At 36.0% G+C, this 23,956-nt stretch overlaps 2 protein-coding genes across 6 annotated transcripts in view; both read right to left on the reverse strand.

Annotated features, from left to right (window-relative positions):
* Positions 1–23,956, reverse strand: part of LOC127880267 (uncharacterized) — a 536,299-nt gene that overhangs the window by 504,235 nt on the left and 8,108 nt on the right. For 3 of the 4 annotated variants that reach the window (XR_008049491.1, XR_008049490.1, XM_052427602.1), the window contains exons 1-2: positions 5,198–5,363; positions 2,727–3,535 (exon numbers count right to left, since the gene is read on the reverse strand). Coding sequence is in view for 2 of the 4 variants with exons in the window: in XM_052427602.1 (XP_052283562.1) it covers positions 2,727–3,535 (809 nt within the window). In the remaining 2 variants the exon portion in view is untranslated. Of the gene's footprint in view, positions 1–2,726; positions 3,536–5,197; positions 5,364–23,956 lie in introns of those variants that run through there. The other variant, XM_052427603.1, reaches the window with a different exon arrangement.
* The window catches only part of LOC127880260 (uncharacterized), a 132,188-nt gene that overhangs the window by 29,104 nt on the left and 79,128 nt on the right, over positions 1–23,956 (reverse strand). The window lies entirely within an intron of this gene.

The raw sequence follows: 23,956 nt of genomic DNA on the forward strand, positions 1-23,956 counted from the left end.
ATTAATTGGTAAGTATTAGTTAAAAGACGACGTTTTGTGTGTCGTAAATCAACGAGTTTTCTATACAACAACAACTACTTCTACAACCACGTCTTGATCGATCTATCTTGGTTGTTTTTTTTTAATTGTTAACATTATACTACATGTACATGTATGTACTTTTAATAAATGTAATTTTATTTGAAAATCAGGAAGTCAAACAAAATTAAATTGATCGTTATCTCGTAAAACGCGGAGTTTCCCCCGCGTTGCCAACGCCGAGGGCCGCCGCGTCGGCTTATCAGTTTTGCCGATCGTTAACCGCCGCGTCCAAAATTATGCAAACGCCGCGTATAGCGGGATTTTCTTAATCTCTCTCCAGGTCGAAACCCGCGGAGTATGGAGGGAAATTGGGGAAAACGCGTGGAGTGTACTGTAGCCATATAAGGAAAAATGCCCCGCCCCTTGGCATCCATGTTTTTCAAGCAAACGTTACTATTTTCTAACTCATCCAAGATATCATTGAGACCAATCTTCTCACCAAATTTCATAAAGATTGGACAATAAATGTGGCCTCTAGAGTGTTAACAAGGTTTTACTATAGCCATATATAGCCATATAAGGAAAAATGCCTCGCCCCTTGGCAGCCATGTTTTTCAAGCAAACCTTACCATTTTCGAACTCATCCAAGATATCATAGACCAATCTTCTGACCAAATTTCATGAAGATTGGACAATAAATGTGGTCTAAGGAGTGTTAACAAGGTTTTACTATAGCCATATAAGGAAAACTGCCCCACCCCCTGGCGGCCATGTTTTTTCACCGAACTAGACCATTTTCGATCTCGTCCGAGATATCAATGAAACCAATGTCTTGACCAAGTTTCATGATGATTGGGCAAAAATTGTGACTTCTAGAGTGTTCACAAGGTTTCTTTATAGCCATATAAGGAATACTGCCCTGCCCCCTGGCGGCCATGTTTTTCAACGGACCGGAACCATTTTCGAACTCAACAAACACATAATTTAGACAAACATTTTGACAAAGTTACATGAAGATTGGGCATCAAATGTGACTTCTACAGTGTTCACAAGGTTTTTCTTTTTTTTGACCTAGTGACCTAGTTTTTGACCCAGCATGACCCAGTTTCGAACTCTGTCAAGGTATCAATGGGACAAATGTTCTGACCAAATTTCATGAAGATCAGACAATAAATGTGGCCTCTAGAGTGTTCACAAGGCAAAATGTTGACAACGCACGACGGACAAAAGGCGATCACAAAAGCTCACCATGAGCACGCTGTGCTCAGGTGAGCTAAAAACATAATGGCCTAACATTGCAATTTTATATCCCATACTGGTGGGACAGTCATCACACTGGTGGGACAGTCATTTGACCTTCCATTAGGGGTATCGAGTTAAAGTGGTTAACAATTACACCTTGTCACCTATGTGTAACAATGGAAGGGGAGGGAATAGTGCTTCCTGTGGTATAATATATATATATAATTCACTTTAAATGATTACATCTCTCAACAATCAACACTTTGATGATGAATCATTGAATGACTCAGGTATGTTCTTGTTTAAAGGAGATTTTACAGCTGTATATAACAAAGTTTGATTGACAAATAAATTAAAGAGCAATAATACTACAAACAAGGAGAGAGAAGGTTACAAAGGCAAATAAAGTGGATTGGCTGATGAAATCTCCATAACTGTTTAAAAAGATGCTTTAAAGGAGACAAAAGATTTATTGCAGGCACTGATGATGACGTGATTTAAACGTGGGGTAGAATAAAGTCTCTCTAGTCAAGAAGAATGAACCTGGATAGAGATATTGATGCATACTTAAAAATACATAATTTTACAAAACACACTAAAAAGACATTAATTTCTAAAAAAAATATTTACAATACAATATTTTATGCTATCATAATTCATTCTTTGAGATCTTCTCAAAATATCTTTAAAGGTACCATATAGCTAACTGGAAAATACTTGATCAATCAATATGTACTTGAACCAAAAGCACTGACCCCAAAAACTGACTGCCTGTCTAGCCAATCAGACTTAATTTATCAGTGACTGCATTGTCATGACCTTATTTGGATATCTGGACATACATTTTGGCGATTTTCTTGTCATTATAATGTCACCATAGATGTGCATTGATGTGCTTGAAGGACCCTTCACAGTAGAAAGACAAAATAATCTTTAAGGTTGCAATTTATATGAATATGAAATATAAAGTTGCATGTATATGTCATTGTGCTTCATCAATTATTCGAGTTGAATAAGGTCAAGTTTAACATATAATGCTTTATATTTAATAGCTTAAAAGAGATTACTACCAGCATTCACAAAATGCAAACAAGGCAGGAAATTAAACTATCATGCAAATGAATGCAAATTCATTGTATTAAATCTAGGCATGAAATGAGACTAGCACAGGATAGAAAAGAACATAAATTCATTGCAAACTTTCTGTATTTTACTCAAGAAAGAAACTTCCTCTAAATTCACTATAATTATAACAGCTACAATTCATTGTTGTCAAGACATCATCAAGAAAAAAAACAACACTTCATGGCAATAAATTTAAATACTTGGGAGATGAAAAATCCATCTGTCTTCAAGACGCTCTTAGACTTTGCAAAATATTTGAGAAAAAAGTATGCATAAAATTGAGCCCCATCTACACTGAAAACTGATAACAAACATTTTAAAAAGAGGTCAATATTTACCTTTGGTTATTGTACACAAACATCTTCACACGAGCATCTTCATCTTTGTCTTTTGGCGGCAAATCAAGAAGGAGATTGAAGGCAGTGTCATGGCTTCGGAATCGTTTGTTGGAAGACTTTGGACGCAGCCACATCATTGGGTCGCCTTTATCTTCTTTCACTAAGTCCAATTTGCACTTAAGCGTGAGTTTATGTCCGCGGCCATTGATATCAAAATTTAACCGCATGTTCTGGGTGTATATTTCACCTAAGTTAAGGCCCATACCAACACCATTGTCTCTAGATAGCACCACCACCTCTGTTGCTGTTCCAACCTGCGTTGTGATAGTGTCTTTACCAAATATGCCATGCTTTTTTGTTTTATGCACAAATATACCGATATTGAGATTGACCCTATCTCCTGGAAGGTAAGGAAAAGTTATCACACTCTTGCTTCCATCATCATTCACCCAAATCCATTTGTTACCATGACGCACCAAGTGTTTTTCTAAGCGCACTGTTTGTGTGTTAAAGTTTTCTTGGTAAGAGAAAGACAGTTTCACGTCTAGCATTTTCACTTTTTTAGTCAAATCATTTCTAAAGATTTCCAGTGAGGACATGTTAATCATCAAGGATTTAGAAGCACTCTGTCTGTATATATCCATGGCCACCTCGTCACTTAGCAGCTTAACAGATGGGGACTTTGGTATAGGTACCCGGTCTTTCATGGGTTTGTACCGTACTGAAGTACGAGGGCCCGTGGGCACTGGCTTGGGCTTGTATTCTTCCATCAGCTCGACAATTCTTGAGTACTCACGCAGGTAACGCATCTGGAATAAAACACGAATAAAGCATTAAAGCGGGTATATACGATTTTGTCAAATATTTATGAAGTTATATAAACTGTGTAAAAAACATATTATATATATATTTCAATATAAATTAAAATAAAAGTTAAGAAGAACATGTGTCGAAAAATGCGAAATAAGCCATATATTTAATTCTGAAATTGAAAACGGCTGTACAGCCGAATTCGCCAGCATGTATACCATACATGTACGATGTGCATCTAAACTTAGTTTAACGGTTTATTTGAATTCCTGCAACGATATCTATTCATACGACACACGAACACTATCTCCGATCCTAATACAAAGACGAATGCTTCGGTTATTGTAGGAAAATATGTACGTCACTATCGGCTCGAGGCGCTAATTTGTCTTTGCTGCATTTTATGAAATTCGGCTTTAATGTATAATTTTTCTTGCCTATTTTGTGTTATTGTAACATATTTTATCAATATATTACAATTAAACACATATAAAAAATCGTATATACCCGCTTTAATGTTCTTGAACAGAGGATGCAGTGTTTTACAGTGAATAATGGATAATCAAATATCTTTTCAAGAGCATAACCTTTTAGCGGTACGGCTTTTCACTTACAGTTGTATACTTACAGTTGTATTCTAACATGTCACCTGCAGATGTATTCAATCATATTTTTTTACATTCTATCAAACAGATCTGCTTTTAAAAAAAAAAAATATCATACTGTTGATTTACATTCGGTTTCTGATTCAGAGAATGAACATTATATTGCACATAACAAATGATAAATCATAAAACCTGTTGAAATTTTAATACTTAATTTGAACCAATACCAAATAGATCAATACATATTCGTACTGTACAAAGTGACAGGTGATAGATACATGTATGCACAGTTAGTCAACCCAGTGCACTACTTAAAGGCCAGTTTGACCTCAGTATGTAACTTGTACTTTAGTCTACCAACACATCCGCAGGTTCAAATAGGTTGCTCAAATGCTAACCTGAAATGGTCAATCTGCTTCACAAATAAAGCATTGCAAAATCAGACAACCAGACTGTTTTGCAAAACTTGTATTCAATTTCAAAAAAATATCAAGCCCTTTTTCTACATGAAATTAAATAAAAGATTTTACAATAAAAACATTAGAAATATTTTTTGTTAAGATATATATTAGAAATATTTTATAATGCACAAATAGCTAAATTATTTTGCAGATTTAAAACTTTCAACTGAATTTATTACATGATTCATATCTCATCATTTTTAATAAATATGTAAAAAAAATATCTGTTAACAATTACCCATCAGTTTTGTTTTATGTCAAAGACAGAAAATAGACTTATATTTCCTTACAAGTACTTCTTCACGGATAACAAGTCCCTTACTGATAATGCAAACATAATAACCTGAGCTTATTAAGGCTTATATATCATCTACTTAAACTTCCCAAGTGCTTTGACTTAAACAATTGAGGGGTAAAAATATGTGGAAACATTTATTCGCTACTATATGACATTTTTCAGATATCTGTTGCATAAAATATCCAGTTGCAAAATAATACATTTAAGCATGATATAAAAGATTGAGCTATCACAAAATATTAAGCAGCTGGTTTATATTTGTAAAATTAATATAATTCTAAAGCAAAAGGCACAAACCTTTGCCAAAAATGGTTAATAAATATGTCCACTAAAATAACAAAGAAAACTCATATTAAAATAATGTCACTTTTCCATACTTAAATCTTCTATAAAACATCAGCAAATGAAACATTAGAAATACAAGACAATGTCAGAACCTTCAAAAGTGAAAAAGCGGTTTGAAGAAAGAAACCTGCCTAGTGGCTTTATATATCAGCATACATGTACCTGTCATAAAACATTTGCATAGCTTAGGTACAGTGATTCACTGTACACAACACACAGAGCTGAATCTACTTTTGGGTGGGGATTTAACATTGTCTTATCACAATAATGATCTGCACATTACTATATGGAATGGTATACAGCAATTGCTTGTACAAAATGAGCTGATTAAACAAAATAAGATTTTTTCGACCAGCATATTTTAGTAAATTTAATCTATCACTCATTGTTAAAATTAAGGTTCCAAAAAACAATAGAAACAACACAAATAGGGTTATCAATTATAATGTAGCTATATGTCCACTGTAGCAAAATAAAACATTGCGCGTCTTCCTTTTTAAATAAGCACACATGTGTACAAGAAAAGCATGCTATACCCAAAATAATATAGGTAAGATAAGAAATTGATTACCGGTAGAAATTGCTTTACTAGATTTACTTAAGAATTGAATAGCATTTTCTGCATTTCATCTGTGTATGAACTTTCGGGAAAATTACGCCTAATTTGCATAAACACCGACGGCATTTATGCATAAATTAGGTGTTTTTTTCCCAACAGTTCATACACCTATGAAATGCAGAAAAATGCTATTCAATTCTTATAATTACAACACAAAATGATCTTAAAGCTGAAATTCTATCGTGGTAAGGATCATAAGTCCTTTTTAATCTAGCGTATGAATCTATTTTCAGTTTTGGTTTTATCTCCGTCAAACGAGTATATCGTTGAAGTTCGCGCAAAAAATGTAACGTCATTTCGCTATTGACCAATAAAAAAACGCCATTACCGTAAATCCACGAATATAATACGCCCTCGTGTATAATACGCACCCCAGAGTTTGGTCAAAATTTATTGGTAAAAATTGAAAATCCAAGTAAAATACGCACTAAAAAACCAGTGTCCGAAATCGGCCATTTCCAAAAAAAATTGTCAATATATTTTTGTGTTGTGAAAATAGCAAATCAATTTGGTGTTGTCAACTATCTGTTTCATAGTAATACCAGTATATTGATCGGGATGTGTTATAGTGCTGTTGTCATGACAGTTGCATAATAAATATCTCTGTCAATTGTTTATATTACCATTTATTTTTACCGATAACACACGGGCCCCTTGTTGACATTCGGGTCAAGCAGTCATAATTGCAAAAGAAAGAAGCAGAGACGCTGTCTTTTGTTTTCACATTTAATTCAATTTTACAATATTCAGGACGATAATAATTATAATAATAAGCGACAAAATGGTTACTTCTGTTTTTATAGTTGTCTAGATGAATTACTTTTTCAAAGTGTTACAAACTCAATACTTTAACTAAACTTAAAATACAATTAAACTGCTCGTGTTTTTCATGATCTCTTTAATTAAAATACGCTGCTGTCATTAAGGCTAGTTTGGGAGTAAAAAACAAATTAATTATCACCTTTCAATTTAATTCGGCAATCAGCAGAAAGTTGTAATACTCTATTAACGTCATTAAACTAATTATTTAACTAGAAATGGCGCGGCAGAGGCCGACGCGTATCCCCACGCCGCATGTTTGACCCAGGGGCGCCCCAGGGTTGGTAATTGGGCCATGCATAGTTGAGATTAACCGTATTGTCATAAGAGAGGTTCAGTATCAATTTGAAGTGAATCGGTGTAGAAATGAAGAAATTATAGTAAAAGGCAATTTTGGGTGGGTGTGGTCTATGTGGGCGGGGCGCCCCAGGGTTGGTAATGGGGCCATGCATAGTTGAGATTGACTGTATTGTCATAAGAGAAGTTCAATATCAATTTGAAGTGAATCATTGTAGAAATGAAGAAATTATAGTAAAGGCAATTTTGGGTGGGTGTGGTCTATGTGGGCGGGGCCCCAGGGTTGGTTATGGGGCCATGCATAGTTGAGATTGACCCTAATGTCATAAGAGAAGTTCAGTATCAATTTGAAGTGAATCCATGTAGAAATGAAAAAATTATAGTAAATGGAATTTTTTGGTGGGTGTGGCCTATGTGGGCGGGCGCCCCAGGGTTGGGATTGGGGCCATGCATAGTTGAGATTGACCCTAATGTCATAACAAAAGTTCAGTATCAATTTGAAGTGAATCTGTGTAGAAATGAAAAAATTACAGTAAATGGAAATTTTTGGTGGGTGTGGCCTATGTGGGCGGGGCGCCCCAGGGTTGGGAATGGGGCCATGCATGGTTGAGATTGACCGTATTGTCATAAGAGAGGTCCAGTATCAATTTGAAGTGAATCGGTGTAGAAATAAAGAAGTAAATGTAAAATAACCTAAAAAAATAAGTGATAATTTCTGACGCGGCCCCACCCCAACCGCTATAACTTTTGACCCAGGGGTCAGATCAAAATTCCAAATAGTGCAGGGTCGCACATATGCTCATAGCTACCATGTGTGTAAGTTTCAAGGTTCTAGTGCTTTTAGTGTAGGAGGAGATAGTGGCCAGGACGGACGGACAGACAGACGGACGGACGGACGGCGGAGATAACCACAATATCCCCACCTTTTTTTCAAAAAGCGTGGGGATAATTACCACTCTTTACTTCAGATATGGTAAATATGCAGTAGAAAGATAAATAGTGGTCAGGTAAGAAATACACTGTAACTCCAATATAACGCGGTCAATGGGAGTCCAAGCCGCAAAACAGCGTTATAACGGATCCGCGTTATAAGTTTTGAGCTCATTTTCTGCAGGGCGCTATAAAAAAACAGGTATAGAATAGCCTATAATATAGGTCATGTATATTGCCATTCTGTGTTGACGCAAATACATGCATATAAACCGAATCGTATCGATAACAGTATACATACAGCTTTTCTTATGTGCACATTTATCCGATCATCCAATAAAATTGCAACATCACTTAAACAAGAGCACCGCCTTGCGGGTGCAGACCGCTCATCTATTTTCTTTTTAAAGGTGAAGGGACTCTCATTTTCAATCACAAAGGAGGGAGGGGTGGATAGAAGAGGGGTGCATTGTGTGGGGGTGTGGACATTTATTACATTATCATCCAAAAATGCGAAAAAAAGGAAAAAAAAAATCGGGGGGGGGGGGGGGGTGGGGGGTGGGGGGGGGGGGATTCTTGGGTGCGATGGTTGGACGGTATTTCAAACATAAAATAATAAAAATAAATATTTGTGTTTTGTAACCGTTTCAAAAAACATAAATTGGGGGGGGGGGGGTTGAGGTGGGGGGGGGGGTATAGTGTGAGGGTGTGGTGGTAATTTGTGAGATGATCTTAAAAAAAAAAAAAAAAAAAAAATTTAGGGGGGGGGGGGATTCGGGTGGGGGGTGGGGGGAGGGGGGGGTGGGGGGGGGGGGGTGTTTCTTGGGTGCGATGTTTGGACGGTATTTCAAACATAAAATAATCAAAATAAATAGTTTAGTTTTTTAACCGTTAAAAAAAATTGGGGGGGAGGGGGGGGCACGGGCGATGGTTTGGGTGGAGTCTATTATGGTATGTCAGGTAAGAGTAGTTTTGTCAAAGTATCAATCAAATCTAATCATAAACAAAGAAGTTATGGCAATTTTAGCAAAATTTAATAATTTGACCTTGAGAGTCAAGGTCATTCAAAGGTCAAGGTAAAATTCAACTTGCCAGGTACAGTAACCTCATGATAGCATGAAAGTATTTGAAGTTTGAAAGCAATAGCCTTGATACTTAAGAAGTAAAGTGGATCGAAACACAAAATTTAACCATATATTCAAAGTTACTAAGTCAAAAAAGGGCCATAATTCCGTAAAAATGACATCCAGAGTTATGCAACTTGTCCCTTTACTGTACCCTTATGATAGTTTGCGAGTGTTCCAAGTATGAAAGCAATATCTATAATACTTTAGGGGTAAAGTGGACCAAAACACAAAACTTAACCAAACTTTCAATTTTCTAAGTATAAAGGGCCCATAATTCCGTCCAAATGCCAGTCAGAGTTACATAACTTTGCCTGCACAGTCCCCTTACGATAGTTAATAATGGTTGCAAGTATGAAAGCAATAGCTTTGATACTGTAGGAATAAAGTGGACCTAAACACAAAACATAACCAAATTTTCAATTTTCTAAGTATAAAAAGGGCACATAATTCTGTCAAAATGCCAGTCAGAGTTACATTACTTTGCCTGCACAGTCCCATTATGATAGTTAGTAAGTGCTTCAAGTATGAAAGCAATAGCTTTGATACTTAAGGAATAAAATGGACCTAAACACAAAACTTGACCAAAATTTTCAATTTTCTAAGTATAAAAAGGGCACACAATTCTGTCAAAATGCATGCCAGAGTTATCTAACTTTGCCTGCCCAGTCCCCTCATGATAGTAAGTAAGTGTACCAAGTTTGAATGCAATAGCATTGATACTTTTCTGAAAAAAGTGGACCTAAACGCAAAACTTAACCAAAATTGTCAATTTTCTAAGTATAAAAAGGGCACATAATTCAGTCAAAATGCACGCCAGAGTTATCTAACTTTGCCTGTCCAGTCCCCTCATGATAGTTAGTAAGTGTACCAAGTTTGAATGCAATAGCATTGATACTTTCTGAGAAAAGTGGACCTAAACGCAAAACTTAACCGGACGCTGACGCCGACGCAGACGCCGACGCCAAGGTGATGACAATAGCTCATAATTTTTTTTCAAAACATAGATGAGCTAAAAATAAAAATCTTGAACATTAATGACGATATATGTTTAAGAAATTCGTAAACACAACCGTACGCATATATGCCATTTTCAGAAGTGTTAAGAGTACAGTGCATTATGGGGCAGAGCTTTCATTGGACGAGCGACTTTAAATTTAGATTGAATGCAATACGATTCATGTACAAAAAATTGTTTTATTGCGTCATACGCATGCAAAAACATGTTTCCCGGGGACTTTCTGATACCGCGCGAAAATGAAAGTGAAACTCTGTTAACAATAACCGGTACACTGCGTTCGCATGTAAATAAATCGTCTGCATTATTTAATTTCTTATACACAAACTTAAAGATTAAATGACATAATACTAGAATGATAATGAAATTAAAGAAAAAGTTGTTTTATACAGTGGGCAGTATATTTCACAGCCGCTCATTTAATATAGTCAAACTGCAACCATATCAAAGTAAGAATGTTTTAATCGTTTTGAATTACTTTAATTGTATAACTATCCCGCTTGCACTTAACTTATGGAAATTATCGCACTGAACCGCTCTGACCAGGAATACATGAAATAAACACTGACACGCGAGTTTTTCACACCTTTATTGACATTACACAACAGATTAACACCAATTAGCTGTCAGTGTTGTTTAACCTCCAGGCGATTATAATCGGTTCAACGGATGGTTGAATAAAGCAATCAACATGTGATTGCCGCCATCTTTGAATTGTCTGAAAATACATGAAGTTGCATAATACGGATTTGAATCAGAAATCAAATGGAAGGTTGGAGAAAAAATGGGATCCAAGCACCCCCCGCGTTATATTGGATTCAGCGTTATAACGGAGCGCGTTATATTGGAGTTACAGTGTATTTATTTATGGGTATTGTCAGTTTGTTTTCATTTGCTAATCTCTTTATACGACTTAGCGTACAGTCGCTATTTTGAAGGCAGACGACAATATTAACTGTGTATTCAAAATATACAGTGTCAACGGATGAATGACCCAATATTATCCGATATCTCCTCCCGTTCCAACGTTTCATTCGACAATGTCATTTCATTTTTATTTTATTAAAATTAAATTTTAAATAAATTTTACTAGATTTTCGCATTTTCGCAAATAAAATTTTTTGAGCCAAATTCTCAATATTTTCGCAAATGGCTCAAATGAGGAACAACAGCACGAGCCCTGTTGCACCCCTTTGATGTAATGGTGTAGTTCAAAATGGCTGACGCGAAGCAAATAACAACGATTAAGTTAAAAATTTGCACAGGAACAATTTTGTTCTGCTCTAAACTCGTATATTATACCCACCCTCTACTTGAAGAAAAAAATCGGCAGGTAAAAAAAGGCGTAAAGACGTGGATTCACCGTAGGTTTTACGCAAAACATAACGTCATTTTGGCAACTTGTTCATGACCAGAAAGTAGCACCATGAATATTCATGTTTGCATTTGCATACGAAGTGGGTTCATCGGAAATGAAAAACCGGTCACGTGATCAAATTATCCAATCAGAATGCAGCATTCATATGAATGTGACAGAAGATGTAATTATATGACCATTAAGGCATCGTGTTTGACAAATATAGACTGCATTTTACAAACTCAAGATTGTTCTATTTAGGAAACATTTGATCTTACCCCCAAATAAGAACTTCTTAATATACAACTGTTTGCTCAACTGACACAATAAGAATTATGGTAACTTTTCACAGGAAAGAGCCTTTGTGACAAACACTACAAATCCGCCAGTATACTTGACCAAAAGAGCAATAAAGACATTTATCAAGGATTACAAATTGCATCGAACAAGACAGATATGGTTCCATTCCAGTCAAGGGCTTAACACTAAGGCACGTCCGAACGACATTCACTGCCTGTACCTCGGTCCAGGCTAGCCAATGTCCCAGGTCGTGTGTATTTTGGGCGGGATTATATGTTTTATATCAATAAACTGCGTTTTAAATAAGCTTTTCAAAGATGCAAAAATCTTAATACAGTATGATCCGATGACAATTAAATCCCAGAGTGAAGTCGGAGACAACAAACGGATCATAACTCGAAATAGATTTGGAACCCCCTGATTGCAATCAAAAAGAGACCGACAATTCAGAAAATCCCCGGCGGTTTTCCTGGTAAAACTTGTCAGTACCTCTTTTTAAACGGAATTCCGCTAGATACCGTTTTTGATTGGTTTCCTCGAAGGGACGTGTTTTCTCGATAAAAATACGTTTTAAACTAAAAACCGGGATTGCCCTGATCGTCCGAGATCCATGAAGGTATAAAACTCGACATTAACACAAAGTTTCTGTAAAATTATTAGTTATTTATCAATTTTAAATCATATTTATTTGTTTGATCGATTAGAAGTGTTTTGACAATCTTTTTTACGCAATTCAATTAGTAAAACTAATATTAATGGTTGATCCCGGCTTTTAGTAGAGAGTTAACCCTGTACAATTGCTACGACTATCGTAACATGTTATTTTGCGACACCTATTAGATTCACTTACTGTTTGTTGTCAGACAGCAACCGCGGCAATCTATGTAAAAAAAGTTTTAACGTTTCATGTCGTTGTTTAAATTTGGCTTTACGAGTGGGGATGGGGCTTCCTCAAATAAGAAAAGGGTAGGAGGAAAGTAAGAAAAAGTATTAGGGACAAAAAACAAGGACATTTCTCCCGAAATGGCGTGAAGATTACAAATAGATGTCTTAAGTAAATGAATATTTAATTCATTAGCATTAGTAAGGCCAGCTTATAAGAATGATTGAATCATAATTGCGCATCTCCACGCACAAGAAAATACAAGTTGAATGATAAATATAAAGGTTTTGATAATACTTGGGTCAGGGCACTTGAAAGATTAGTCAGGGCTAGTAGGTTCTGCATTTACTAGCCCGAATGGGCTTGTTGAAAAAAAAGTCAGTGTTAAGCCTTGCAATCTGGAAATTATTACAGAGAATTATAATAATGTTACATGGCCTTATATTGTATTATATTGTAGGTGAGCAACAATGACGTTAAACCAGCATTGCAATATGCAGTGCTTTCAACAGGTTTTTTCTCCAACATCCCTGGCCAGTTAGGGCAGGGTAAGGGAGGGCTGCTCCCTCGGTACGCTCATTTTTGTTACATTTGAGGAGTCAGAGAACGTTTTTTTTGTGCTCTATAATTCTTCAAGTAAAAAAAGCTAAACAAGGGCTGTTTGTAAAACATGCATGCCCCCCATATGGGCTGTCCGTTGTAGTGGCAGCCATTGTGTGAATATGTTTTTTGTCACTGTGACCTTGACCTTTGACCTAGTGACCTGAAAATCAATAGGGGTCATCTGCGAGTCATGATCAATGTACCTATGAAGTTTCATGATCCTAGGCGTTTGCGTTCTTGAGTTATCATCCGAAAACCATTTTACTATTTCGGGTCACCGTGACCTTGACCTTTAACCTAGTGACCTCAAAATCAATAGGGGCCATCTGCGAGTCATGATCTATCTAACGATGAAGTTTCATGATCCTAGGCGTATGCGTTCTTGAGTTATCATCCGGAAACCATTTTACTATTTAGGGTCACCGTGACCTTGACCTTTGACCTTGTAACCTTAAAATTAATAGGGGTCATATGCGAGTCATGATCAATCTACCTATGAAGTTTCATGATCCTAGGCGTTTGCATTCTTGAGAAATCATCCGAAAACCATTTTACTATTTCGGGTCATCGAGACCTTGACCTTGTGACCTCAAAATCAATGGGGTCATCTGCAGGTCATGATCAATCTACCTATGAAGTTTCATGATCCTAGGCGTATGCGTTCTTGAGTTATCATCCGAAAACCATTTTACTATTTCGGGTCACCACGACCTTGACCTTTGACCTAGTGACCTCAAAATCAATAGGAGTCATCTGCGAGTCATGATCTATCTAACGTTGAAGTTTCATGATCCTAGGCGTATGCGTTTATGAGTTATCATCCGGAAACCATTTTACTATTTAGGGTCACCGTGACCTTGACCTTTGACCTAGTGACCTGAAAATCAATAGGGGTCATCTGCAAGTCATGATCAATCTACCTATGAAGTTTTATGATCCTAGGCGTATGCATTCTTGAGTTATCATCCGGAAACCATTTTACTATTTCGGGTCACAGTGACCTTGACCTTTGACCTAGTGACCTCAAAATCAAAAGGGGTCATCTGCAAGTCTTGATCAATGTACCTATGAAGTTTCATGATCCTAGGCGTATGCGTTCTTGAGTTATCATCCGGAAACCACCTGGTGGACGGACCGACCGACAGACCGACCGACCGACATGTGCAAAGCAATATACCCCCTCTTCTTCGAAGGGGAGCATAATAAAGAAATGATAACAATATTTTTTGTATCCTTTTGAGCATAGATGTATATTAACAATACCAAATCCATTCCTCAATAAATCTGTATTAACCAGAATATAATTACTGCATACTTACTACAATGTACTTTTTCTGTCTCTATTCAACACCCAATAATCCTGTATATTCCATTTAAAAATAAAAGTCTGGTTTATATTGATGATTAAAGTGCCCAAGAATTTCATAAACACCAATGTTCTCCATTGTTCTTAAGCATCAATGAATTTTGGAATAAGTGACTTTTTAAAGATTCGGTGAAACTACTTGAACATATGTCAGTGATTGCCATCTTAAGGTAGCGCACCCCTAATGGGCACATATCCAAATATAATCTAATTAATTATTTTCTTAATCAGCATCATTTCACTGAACTACAATGTACATGCAAATTTGTAGGTAGGCTTTCCATGCTTTTAAAAAAAATATACTGATTTTTTCAAAACCACACTCACGCTCGGTTTTTGTCCAGTTTATTTTCACTCCTGGGGAATATAAAAGTTCCATAATTCATTCAAATTTCCAAATATGGGCATGCAGTTGGTGTGTACAGATGCAGTGAAGGTGTTTAAAGTTTAAACAAGATGAAATAAGTATTCTTTTACAGACATTTATTTTTTACAAATTTTTATCTATGGAAGAGCGCCATGAAATGTAAGTGATTTCAGCCAAGTAAAAATTGGGTCGGTAAAAAAAATTGTCATAAAATTCAAAATAGTATCATATAAGTTATATTTTAAACGTAGTTTTTTTTTTTATAGAAACACTATATACACATGTAGAGCAAAAATACCAAGAAATAGACTGATTTACCGTTTTATTTTTTTAAATAAAAATAAAAATGCAACACGCATCATTCGTATTTTCAGCAGTTAATCACCCAATTTAGCCATAACGTTTTAATTTATAAAATTGAAGGATGTGCATACAAATTTCAACATATTTAACAATAAACATAGCTTATATGCTATATTGAATCAAATTACGTTACAAAAGAAATAAAATGCATCGCAAAAAGTATGCGATGTCGGCAGGATTCGAACCTGCAAGGGATGATCCCAAAAGATTTGTAGTCCATCACCTTAACCACTCGGCCACGACTACTACACATTTGTGCAACCTCTAATTATATATCCATTAGTTAACAGGTAGAAAGGCTCGTCGATCTTTGAAGAAATCGCGAAAGCTTATTTTTGAGATGATTTTTGGATCAAAGTCAATATTTATTGTGAAAATAATGTATTCTAAAGGAATTACGTATAATATCAAAATTCGAAGTTTGAAAAAAATAAAATGCATTTCTCGGAAATAACCCATCATTGAAGATCGGCAATGATTGTAAAATAAATCGCGGGAAATCATTAGGGGTGCGCTACCTTAAATGCACAAAATAGTTACTTGTGTATCAATATAAAGATTTATTATTAAAATTACTGAACACCAAGTTGCTTATTTTAAAATTTGGCATTTCTCTAAAGTCTTATCCTCACACATTGCAGGAAATAGTTCTTCTGAAAAGTATGTTCCAGAAAAAATAGAAAACTGTGTTTTCCCCTTGTAAATATAAAATATATACCTAAAAACAGAACAATTCTCAATCCAATTTTTCCAATATGAAGCATTGAAGACACTTGGTTTCATGTTTCAATTGTTTTCAATCCTACTGTGCAAAGTCATAAAGTGCTGTTTATTGGAATAAAGCGGGTGTTTACTATGATATCGCTGTCATCTGCCAAATTCTTCAGTACCGTCAGGATCAGCGGGTAACGTGTTAGCCAATATGGCGGTGGTTCAATTTATCGATTCTTGGATTGTATATACTGCATGTAAATAAGCTATGATACCAAATATGAAGGTTACATCTGAAGCCCCATAGAAGTTATGAGCATTTTTCGAATGGAAATGCAATTTTTTGATGATTCAAGGGCTGTAACTCAAAAGTGCCTGGGTAAATTTGGCTGATTATAGAACTTAACCTAGATTGCATTGCCTTACACATATTTATGAAGTTTGGTGAAGATCCGATGACAATTGCTGGTGTTATTGAGCGGAAATGAGAAAAAAATCATTTTTTCGATTATTCAAGGGCCTAAACTCAGGAGTGTCTTGATAAATTTGGCGGATTATCGAACTTTACCTAGATCTTATGACCTTACACATTTTCATGAATTGTGGCAAAGATCCTATCACATTATCTTGAGTTAACCCTTTCAGTGCGGGAACCAAATTTTAAAGGCCTTTGCAAACAGTTTGGATCCAGATGAGACGCCACAGAACGTGGCATCTCATCAGGATCCAAACTGTTTGCTATTCTGATAGTATTCTTTGAAAAAAAATCGAAGAAAATGCTAATTTTAGAAATTCAGCAGACGACATTTTTGCAGACGACAAATTTCCCAGCATGCAAAGGGTTAATGAGCAGAAACGAGAAAAACACAATTTTTCAATGATTCAAGGGACGTAACTCAGGAATGTCTGGGTCAATTTGGCGGATTATCGAACTTTACCTAGATGTTATTGCCTTACACATTTATATGAAGTTTGATGAAGATCTGATGAAAACTGCTCGAGTTATTGAGCGGAAACAAAAAAAACAACGATTTTACAATGATGCAAGGACCGTAACTCAAGAGTGTTTAGGTCAATTTGGCCAATTATCAAACTTGACGTAGATGTTATTGCCTTACACATTTTCATGTAGTTTGGTGAAGATCTGATGACAATTGCTCGAGTTATTGAGCAGAAACAAGAAAAAAACAAATTTTACGATGATTCAAGGGCCATAACTCAAGAGTGTCAAGGTCAATTTTGCCGATTATCGAACTTGACCTAGATGTTATAGCCTTACAAATTTACATGAAAACCTTACAAATTTACATGAACTCGGTGAAGATCTGATTACATTTGCTTGACTTATTGAGCGGATACTAATCCGGACGGACGGACAGACTGACTAACGGATGGTGCGATTTTAATATGCCCCCAGGCCATCCTTAAAAATTCTTTTGTTGGGCATAACCTGACCGACCCACTAAAATTGGCCCGACTGGATATTTTTTTGTTACTTTAAAAAAAAAATTTTTTTTTGCTCGCCGAAAATTCTTTCTGCTAAATTTTTCCTTCTGCTTTTTTTCCTTTTCAGTTATTTGCGTCATTTAATTGAATGCTCTTTCAAGGATATCTAGAATAGCAATGAACAAAACGCGTACCGGTATTTATTTGAGTCGCCTATTTATTTGACATATGCATATGCGATTAATTTGACTTTAAATACAATTAAACCACTCCTGTTTTTCTCGTATCCCTTTAATTAAAATACGCTGCTGTCGTTCCAGATAATTTGGAGTAAAAAAACAAATTAATGAATTATCACCGTTCAATTCAATTCGGCAATCGGCAGAGATGTGTATTGTTATCGCCATATAACTAATTATTTAATTATCACTCTTTAATTCAGATCGGTAAATATTCGATAGAAAGATAAAAAGTGGTCAGCTTAGAAATATTTATTGACGGGTATTGTCATGTTTTTGTTTCATTTGCTTATCTCTTTATACGACTTTCCGACCGGTCGCTATTTTGGAGGCAGACGGCGATATTAAATGTGTATTCATATTATACAACATCTGCTCATGAATGACCCAATATTATCCGATAGCTCCACCCGTCCTCACGTTTCATTCGACAACGTCGAGTCATATGAAAGCGAGCTCAATGCTGATTGGCAAGCTACCATTTGCACTTCATTAACAATAAGGTCAAGCAATGTCTAAAAGGTTACAGACTGGGTTTCGTTAACTGTTCGAATTGAGAACACTTTCATTGAAACCAAGGAAATATATAGAAAACCAGTCCGGATTAAAACGGCAGATGTTTTCAACGAAATTTACTAGATTTTCGCAATTTAGATTTTTCTTGTGCCAAATTTTCAATATTTTCGCTAATGACTCAAATGGCGAACGACAGCGCGAGCATTGCGAACGTGTTATTATTGGAATAAATGCTCACTATTACAGGGCTCGCGCTGTTGTTCACCATTTGCGAAAGTATAGCGAATTTTGCTCAAGAAAAATATAATTTGCGAATATGCTTAAATCTCATTAAATTTCATTGAAAACATCCCCCATTTTAATCCGGAGTGTTTTTAAATACTATTTTTCTGTTTGTTTCAATGAACAATTTGAAGCGCATATGGTAGCTGGCCAATCAACATTGAGTTCGCTATCGGGTAATATTGGGTCATCTATGTGCAGATAATACACAGTTGATATTGTTGTCTGCCTACAATATTACGGCCAATGGCAAAAGTTGTATAAAAAATAAGCAAATGAAAAGAAGCGTAACACTCAATAATTTATTTTTAAGGTGATCACTTTACAAATTTCTACCGACTATTGATCTGAATTAAAGGATGATAATATAAATAATTAGTTTCATGTCGAAGATGTTGCACCTTTATGTTCTTGATTGAAATTAAAATGTTATAATTACTTTGTTGTTTTTTTTACTCACAAACTATGCTATTGTAAAGTAATATGTCAACCAAATAGTATATTAATTACGTATTTGCTAGGTTACTTGTTTTCATTTTCTGTAGTTAAACGATATGCACATTTTATTTCATGTGCAAAATGGGTACAATTTTTCGGACTGTTGTTTTCAGATAAAGTTTTTTTCGTTGATTATATTATATTTTCGAAGTTCTTTATAGAAAAAATAGACTTACGAATACACGTGCTGTGATACTGACGGTGCAGAAAAATCTTTACCAGAGGCAGAAGACTTGGAGCTTTATTTGATAATTACCTTTCAGTTTGGTATATGTCGGATTTCAATGTCAGAAAAAAAATTACTAAAAAATAAATAACAAGGGACAAAATTGTCACAAAACCAGGTTTTCATTGTGAAAAAAATATCTAATAAAGAGAGAAAACTCAAACTGAACTTTTGAAATGAACAAACAAAATTAACCCCCTTTGTAAGTTTGTTTTAAAAAAAAATCTATTTTTAGTCGTGGCGACATTGACATTGGAGATATTGACGTGATTCTTTCGTGCGACACACCGTCCCATGATGGTGAACAAATGTGCCAAATGATTTTAAAATCTCACAATGAATGACATAGTTATGGCCAGGACAAGCTCATTTATGGCCATTTTTGACCTTTGAACTCAAAGTGTGACCTTGACCTTGGAGATATCGACGTAATTATTTCGCGCGACACACCGTCCAATGATGGTGAACAAATGTGCCAAATGATTTTAAAATCTGACAATGAACGACATAGTTATGGCCCGGACAAGCTTGTTCCGCCCGCCCGCCCGCCAGCCAGCCCGCCCGCATTCGCCACTCTAATAACCAGTTTTTTCCTTCGGAAAACCTGGTTAAAAATTCCCTACCTACCTACCCACCAAACTTTACCTGGGTCGGGTTATGCCAAACAAACAATTTTTTAAGGATGGCCCCAGAACCTATGTTCTGGGGACATAAAAACATTGCATTAACTTCTTGACAAAGTTTTCTTCTTAGTTAAATATTATGGTTGTGATTTCATCCACAGACAAATGTGTATGTGAATTGCCTTACAATTCAGTAATACTCATTATATATGTATATGACGTCATATGAAAACATGATTTGAATGAAATGGTGTGATAAAATAGACACCACATCTGATAATCATCACGCAGACTTGCATATGAAAAGAATACGCATGAATCCAAGGATAACTTCTATTAAATCTTTATGATGTTAAATTAAGTTTATTATCTCTTTTGGCTTTTCTTGGTAACTGTCATACACAACACATCATTCAGACACAAAAAATAATGCTAAAACAACCAAAATCAATTGCAAGAAACAACATAATTTACAAAAATTAACATCCTTTCTGGTCCAGAGAGACCATGCACATGTTAACTGCATATGCTTGGGCATGTTCTGGTGACATCTGCAAAAACTTTTCTTTTACAGAATTGCACGAGTTAAAAGTGGTTTGAGTCCGGGCTAGATGACATAATGTATTGATTGATTTCGGCATGAAATACACAAACATGGACATTTAAAACAACATGTATAATACAGAATCGTAGAACACATGAGAATAAATAAACCATGACATGCACATCAACACCAAGGATAACACAAAAAAGAGCGACTCATATTTCCATTGTGATCCTTTGTGCTGGTGGCATGACATAGAGAGCTTTTAATAACACATGGTAGCTATTAAACATTAACCTTTTAATAAAGTTCATATTAGTACACATTGTTAAATGGAATGATATCACAGATAAATGGCCTAATTTTATGATCACAGTACAAATCTATATTTAGCAATTTTAATTCACAGTAGGGAATAGACTATAAAGGAATATTAAGAAATATATTTATGGATTTCAAAAAAGCTAGAAAATACTTGAAATTAAGACACGAACTTACACATTACAGAGCCCTCTCTTGCCGCCAGGGGAAGCCACTCACCTCCCTCATGAGGGGGAATTTCGCGTCGTTTTGGGCGAAAAGGGAAATTTTAGAAGATCTTTTCACCAACCATTCAACACTTAAAATTGCTATATTTGAATGTGATTTACATAAATATACATTTAATCAAAGGTTATTAGCATGATACAAGCTGGCAACATAGGTATAAAAGTAAAAAAAAATAATTTGTTTTGGAGGGAGAATTTTTAGCTGAAAAAGGGGAAAAAAGTATACTTTTTTCATGGTTGAAGTCGCCGATATTGGGCGGTAAAAAGTGCCAAACAAGGGTCCTGCATTACGCAATGTCCTTAAAACCTAATAAACAAGAGCACCGCCTTGCGGGTGCAGACCGCTTATCTATTTTCTTTTCAAAGGTGAAGGGACTCTCATTTTCAATCACAAAGGAGGGAGGGGTGTAGTGAAGAGGGGTGTATAGTGTGGGGGCGTGGACATTTATTACCTTATCTTCCAAAAATGCGAAACAAAATGCAAAAAAAATAATAAAAAAAATTCGGGGGGTGGGTGGGATTCTTGGGTGCGATGGTTGGACGGTATTTCAAACATAATGTAATAAAAACAAGGGCTGTTTGTAAAACATGCATGCCCCACATATGGGCTGTCTGTTGTAGTTAGTGTTTTTTCCAGGCCATTTTAGCGTGGCGAAAAGCCACGCCCCCCTCAAGGATCGTCACGCTGCCCTTTTCAAAGGCAAATTTCGCCACGCGCCCTTTTTTCAAAGGCAAATTTCGCCACGCGCCCTTGTCGATAACATCTTTATTGCCTTAAGATCTAACTTGGTCCGCAAAATCAGCTTCCTTGATTGTCTGTGACGCTCCGCCTGTGCTTGATTTACTCGAGAGACGTCAACGTCTAATCGACAATATTTAATTGAGCAGATTTAATCTATAACAGTGCTCGATTTATAGGTAGGTCTTACTGACTGCTCCAAAGCTGTGAATTAGTCATGCGTGAATAACCCCGTGTCAGTATCAATAGATAATGCCGGAGGCTATGTTATACCAAGCGCACTTTTCGCTCGGCAATGTATACTCCTCTCCGATATAATCATTACTTCGGAGACTTTTGATGAAAAACTCGATGTTATTCTCGTGGCAAATGTGCTTTGCATGCATTATTCAGTTATATCAAAACATATTTTTTTACGCATAATTACATTTAAATTCACAAACAAATTTATCCTTTATCGTTTTTGTCTTTAAGATAATAAGATCTAATTATTGAAATAATTACTGAGACGTATACCAATTTAACAAAATGCGAATCGCGTATACGATTTAACGTTGCTATGCGCACCTGTCGCTTACATCATTTGACATTTTATCAACATGGCGGACTATACAGAATTAAATTGTGACTTGGCAAAAATGGCAAATAACGTCGTAAACGATCGAATTAATGATGGAGATTACAGTACAGCCAAAGCGGCACAAACATAATCCGCGGCTACGCCACGGCCAGATTATTAGTCCGCGGCGGCCGAATCGTGTGTTCATGCGGCGTATCGCCGTGGCACTCGGCATCGATCCGCGCAACGACGCCGAGTCTGTATTAACCTCGCGTACTTTCGCGGAGTAAATCCGCAGCATACATACGTGGCGGATTGAGTGAAAAGATATCCACCTACATGTACATACATGTATGTGTAGCGTAGAATTAATTACGCGCAACTGTTTATGTTTCGTTCGATTATCAATATTATATTTGTAATCCGAAACACACTTCAGAATTTTAATGCTAACGCGTCCTTTGGCAAATTCTAGCGTCAAATAAACAGTGCTAAAATATCCTTTGTTTCATAAAAAGCGCGCGAAAATTATGCAGACATGTAGAACGTCGTTTGGAAAGTTTGGGTGTATTTTGTGTTGTATAAATACATGAACATCACGTCAGGCGTAAATCGCGTGTTCAGTGGAGAAAAAAAACGCCCCGTTTACGTTATTTCATCATCTCTATAAATAGTAACAAATGCCCAAATGTATTTGATACTTAAGGAAATATTGAGAATGTTTGTGTATCGTAAATATTTACCAGCATTTGCTTTAAAACTGGAATATACGGGATTATCGGGTAATTAGTAGCGATATTAACTGTATAATATGAACAAAATAAAACTTGTTTATATACGCATATTCAAACAATAGTTGTAATAAGCTGATAATTAACAAAACTACAAATACGTCGTCACCGTCTTGATTATTGATGTGGCTTCAAACTGCTAATTTTCTCAGCTAAAACATAATAGCGGAATCAACATGCAATTAATTTATAAATCCACCATATGCGGGAGCCTTGACCACTTGTATGTGCGAAAACATAATTACGTGACCTTGTTAATGTGTGAAATACATACGCTACGGGTGGGAAACAAACTTAATAATTGGCCAGACACATTAACTATGCTTACATGTATATGCTAATACAATCCGCGCACAATAAATTTATTATGATTTTAATTATTATTATAATTGTTCTTTCAAAATTTGTTAACTACATGTAACTAATAATTTAAAAAAAAATAATTTCATGATCGCATCGACTCGGCATCATGTCGCGGACCGCGGCATGCCTCGGCGGACAGATGCGAAGTTTCGCGGCGAAATGCGACTTGCCGCCGCATAATGACGCGGCTTCAACGACTGACGCGGCATCGACTCGTTTCGCCTTGCCGCCGCGGATCGCGAAATACGTTTGTTCCGCTTTGGCTGTACTGTAAACATTAAGAAGGAATTAATGAAATGTCTGTGATAATCAACGATGCATAAAAATGTTTTAGATAGCAACAACATTATTTATTTATTTGTAATCTACTCGGCGGATGTATGTCACGGAAACGAGTGTTTGCATATTGTTAGCGATCAATTTACTCGCAATGTTATTTTAAACATCTGTCGAGATTATTGTTAGAAAATGGGATAAGACAAACATCGTTTCATTTATATGTTAGTGGATCTGTGTATAGTCAGATTCATATGCATATATTGCTTTATTATGTTTGTCGTGCTGTACAGTTTATTGAAAC

Source organism: Dreissena polymorpha, chromosome 4, assembly GCF_020536995.1.
Source record: "Dreissena polymorpha isolate Duluth1 chromosome 4, UMN_Dpol_1.0, whole genome shotgun sequence".
NCBI classification, from domain to species: domain Eukaryota; kingdom Metazoa; phylum Mollusca; class Bivalvia; order Myida; family Dreissenidae; genus Dreissena; species Dreissena polymorpha.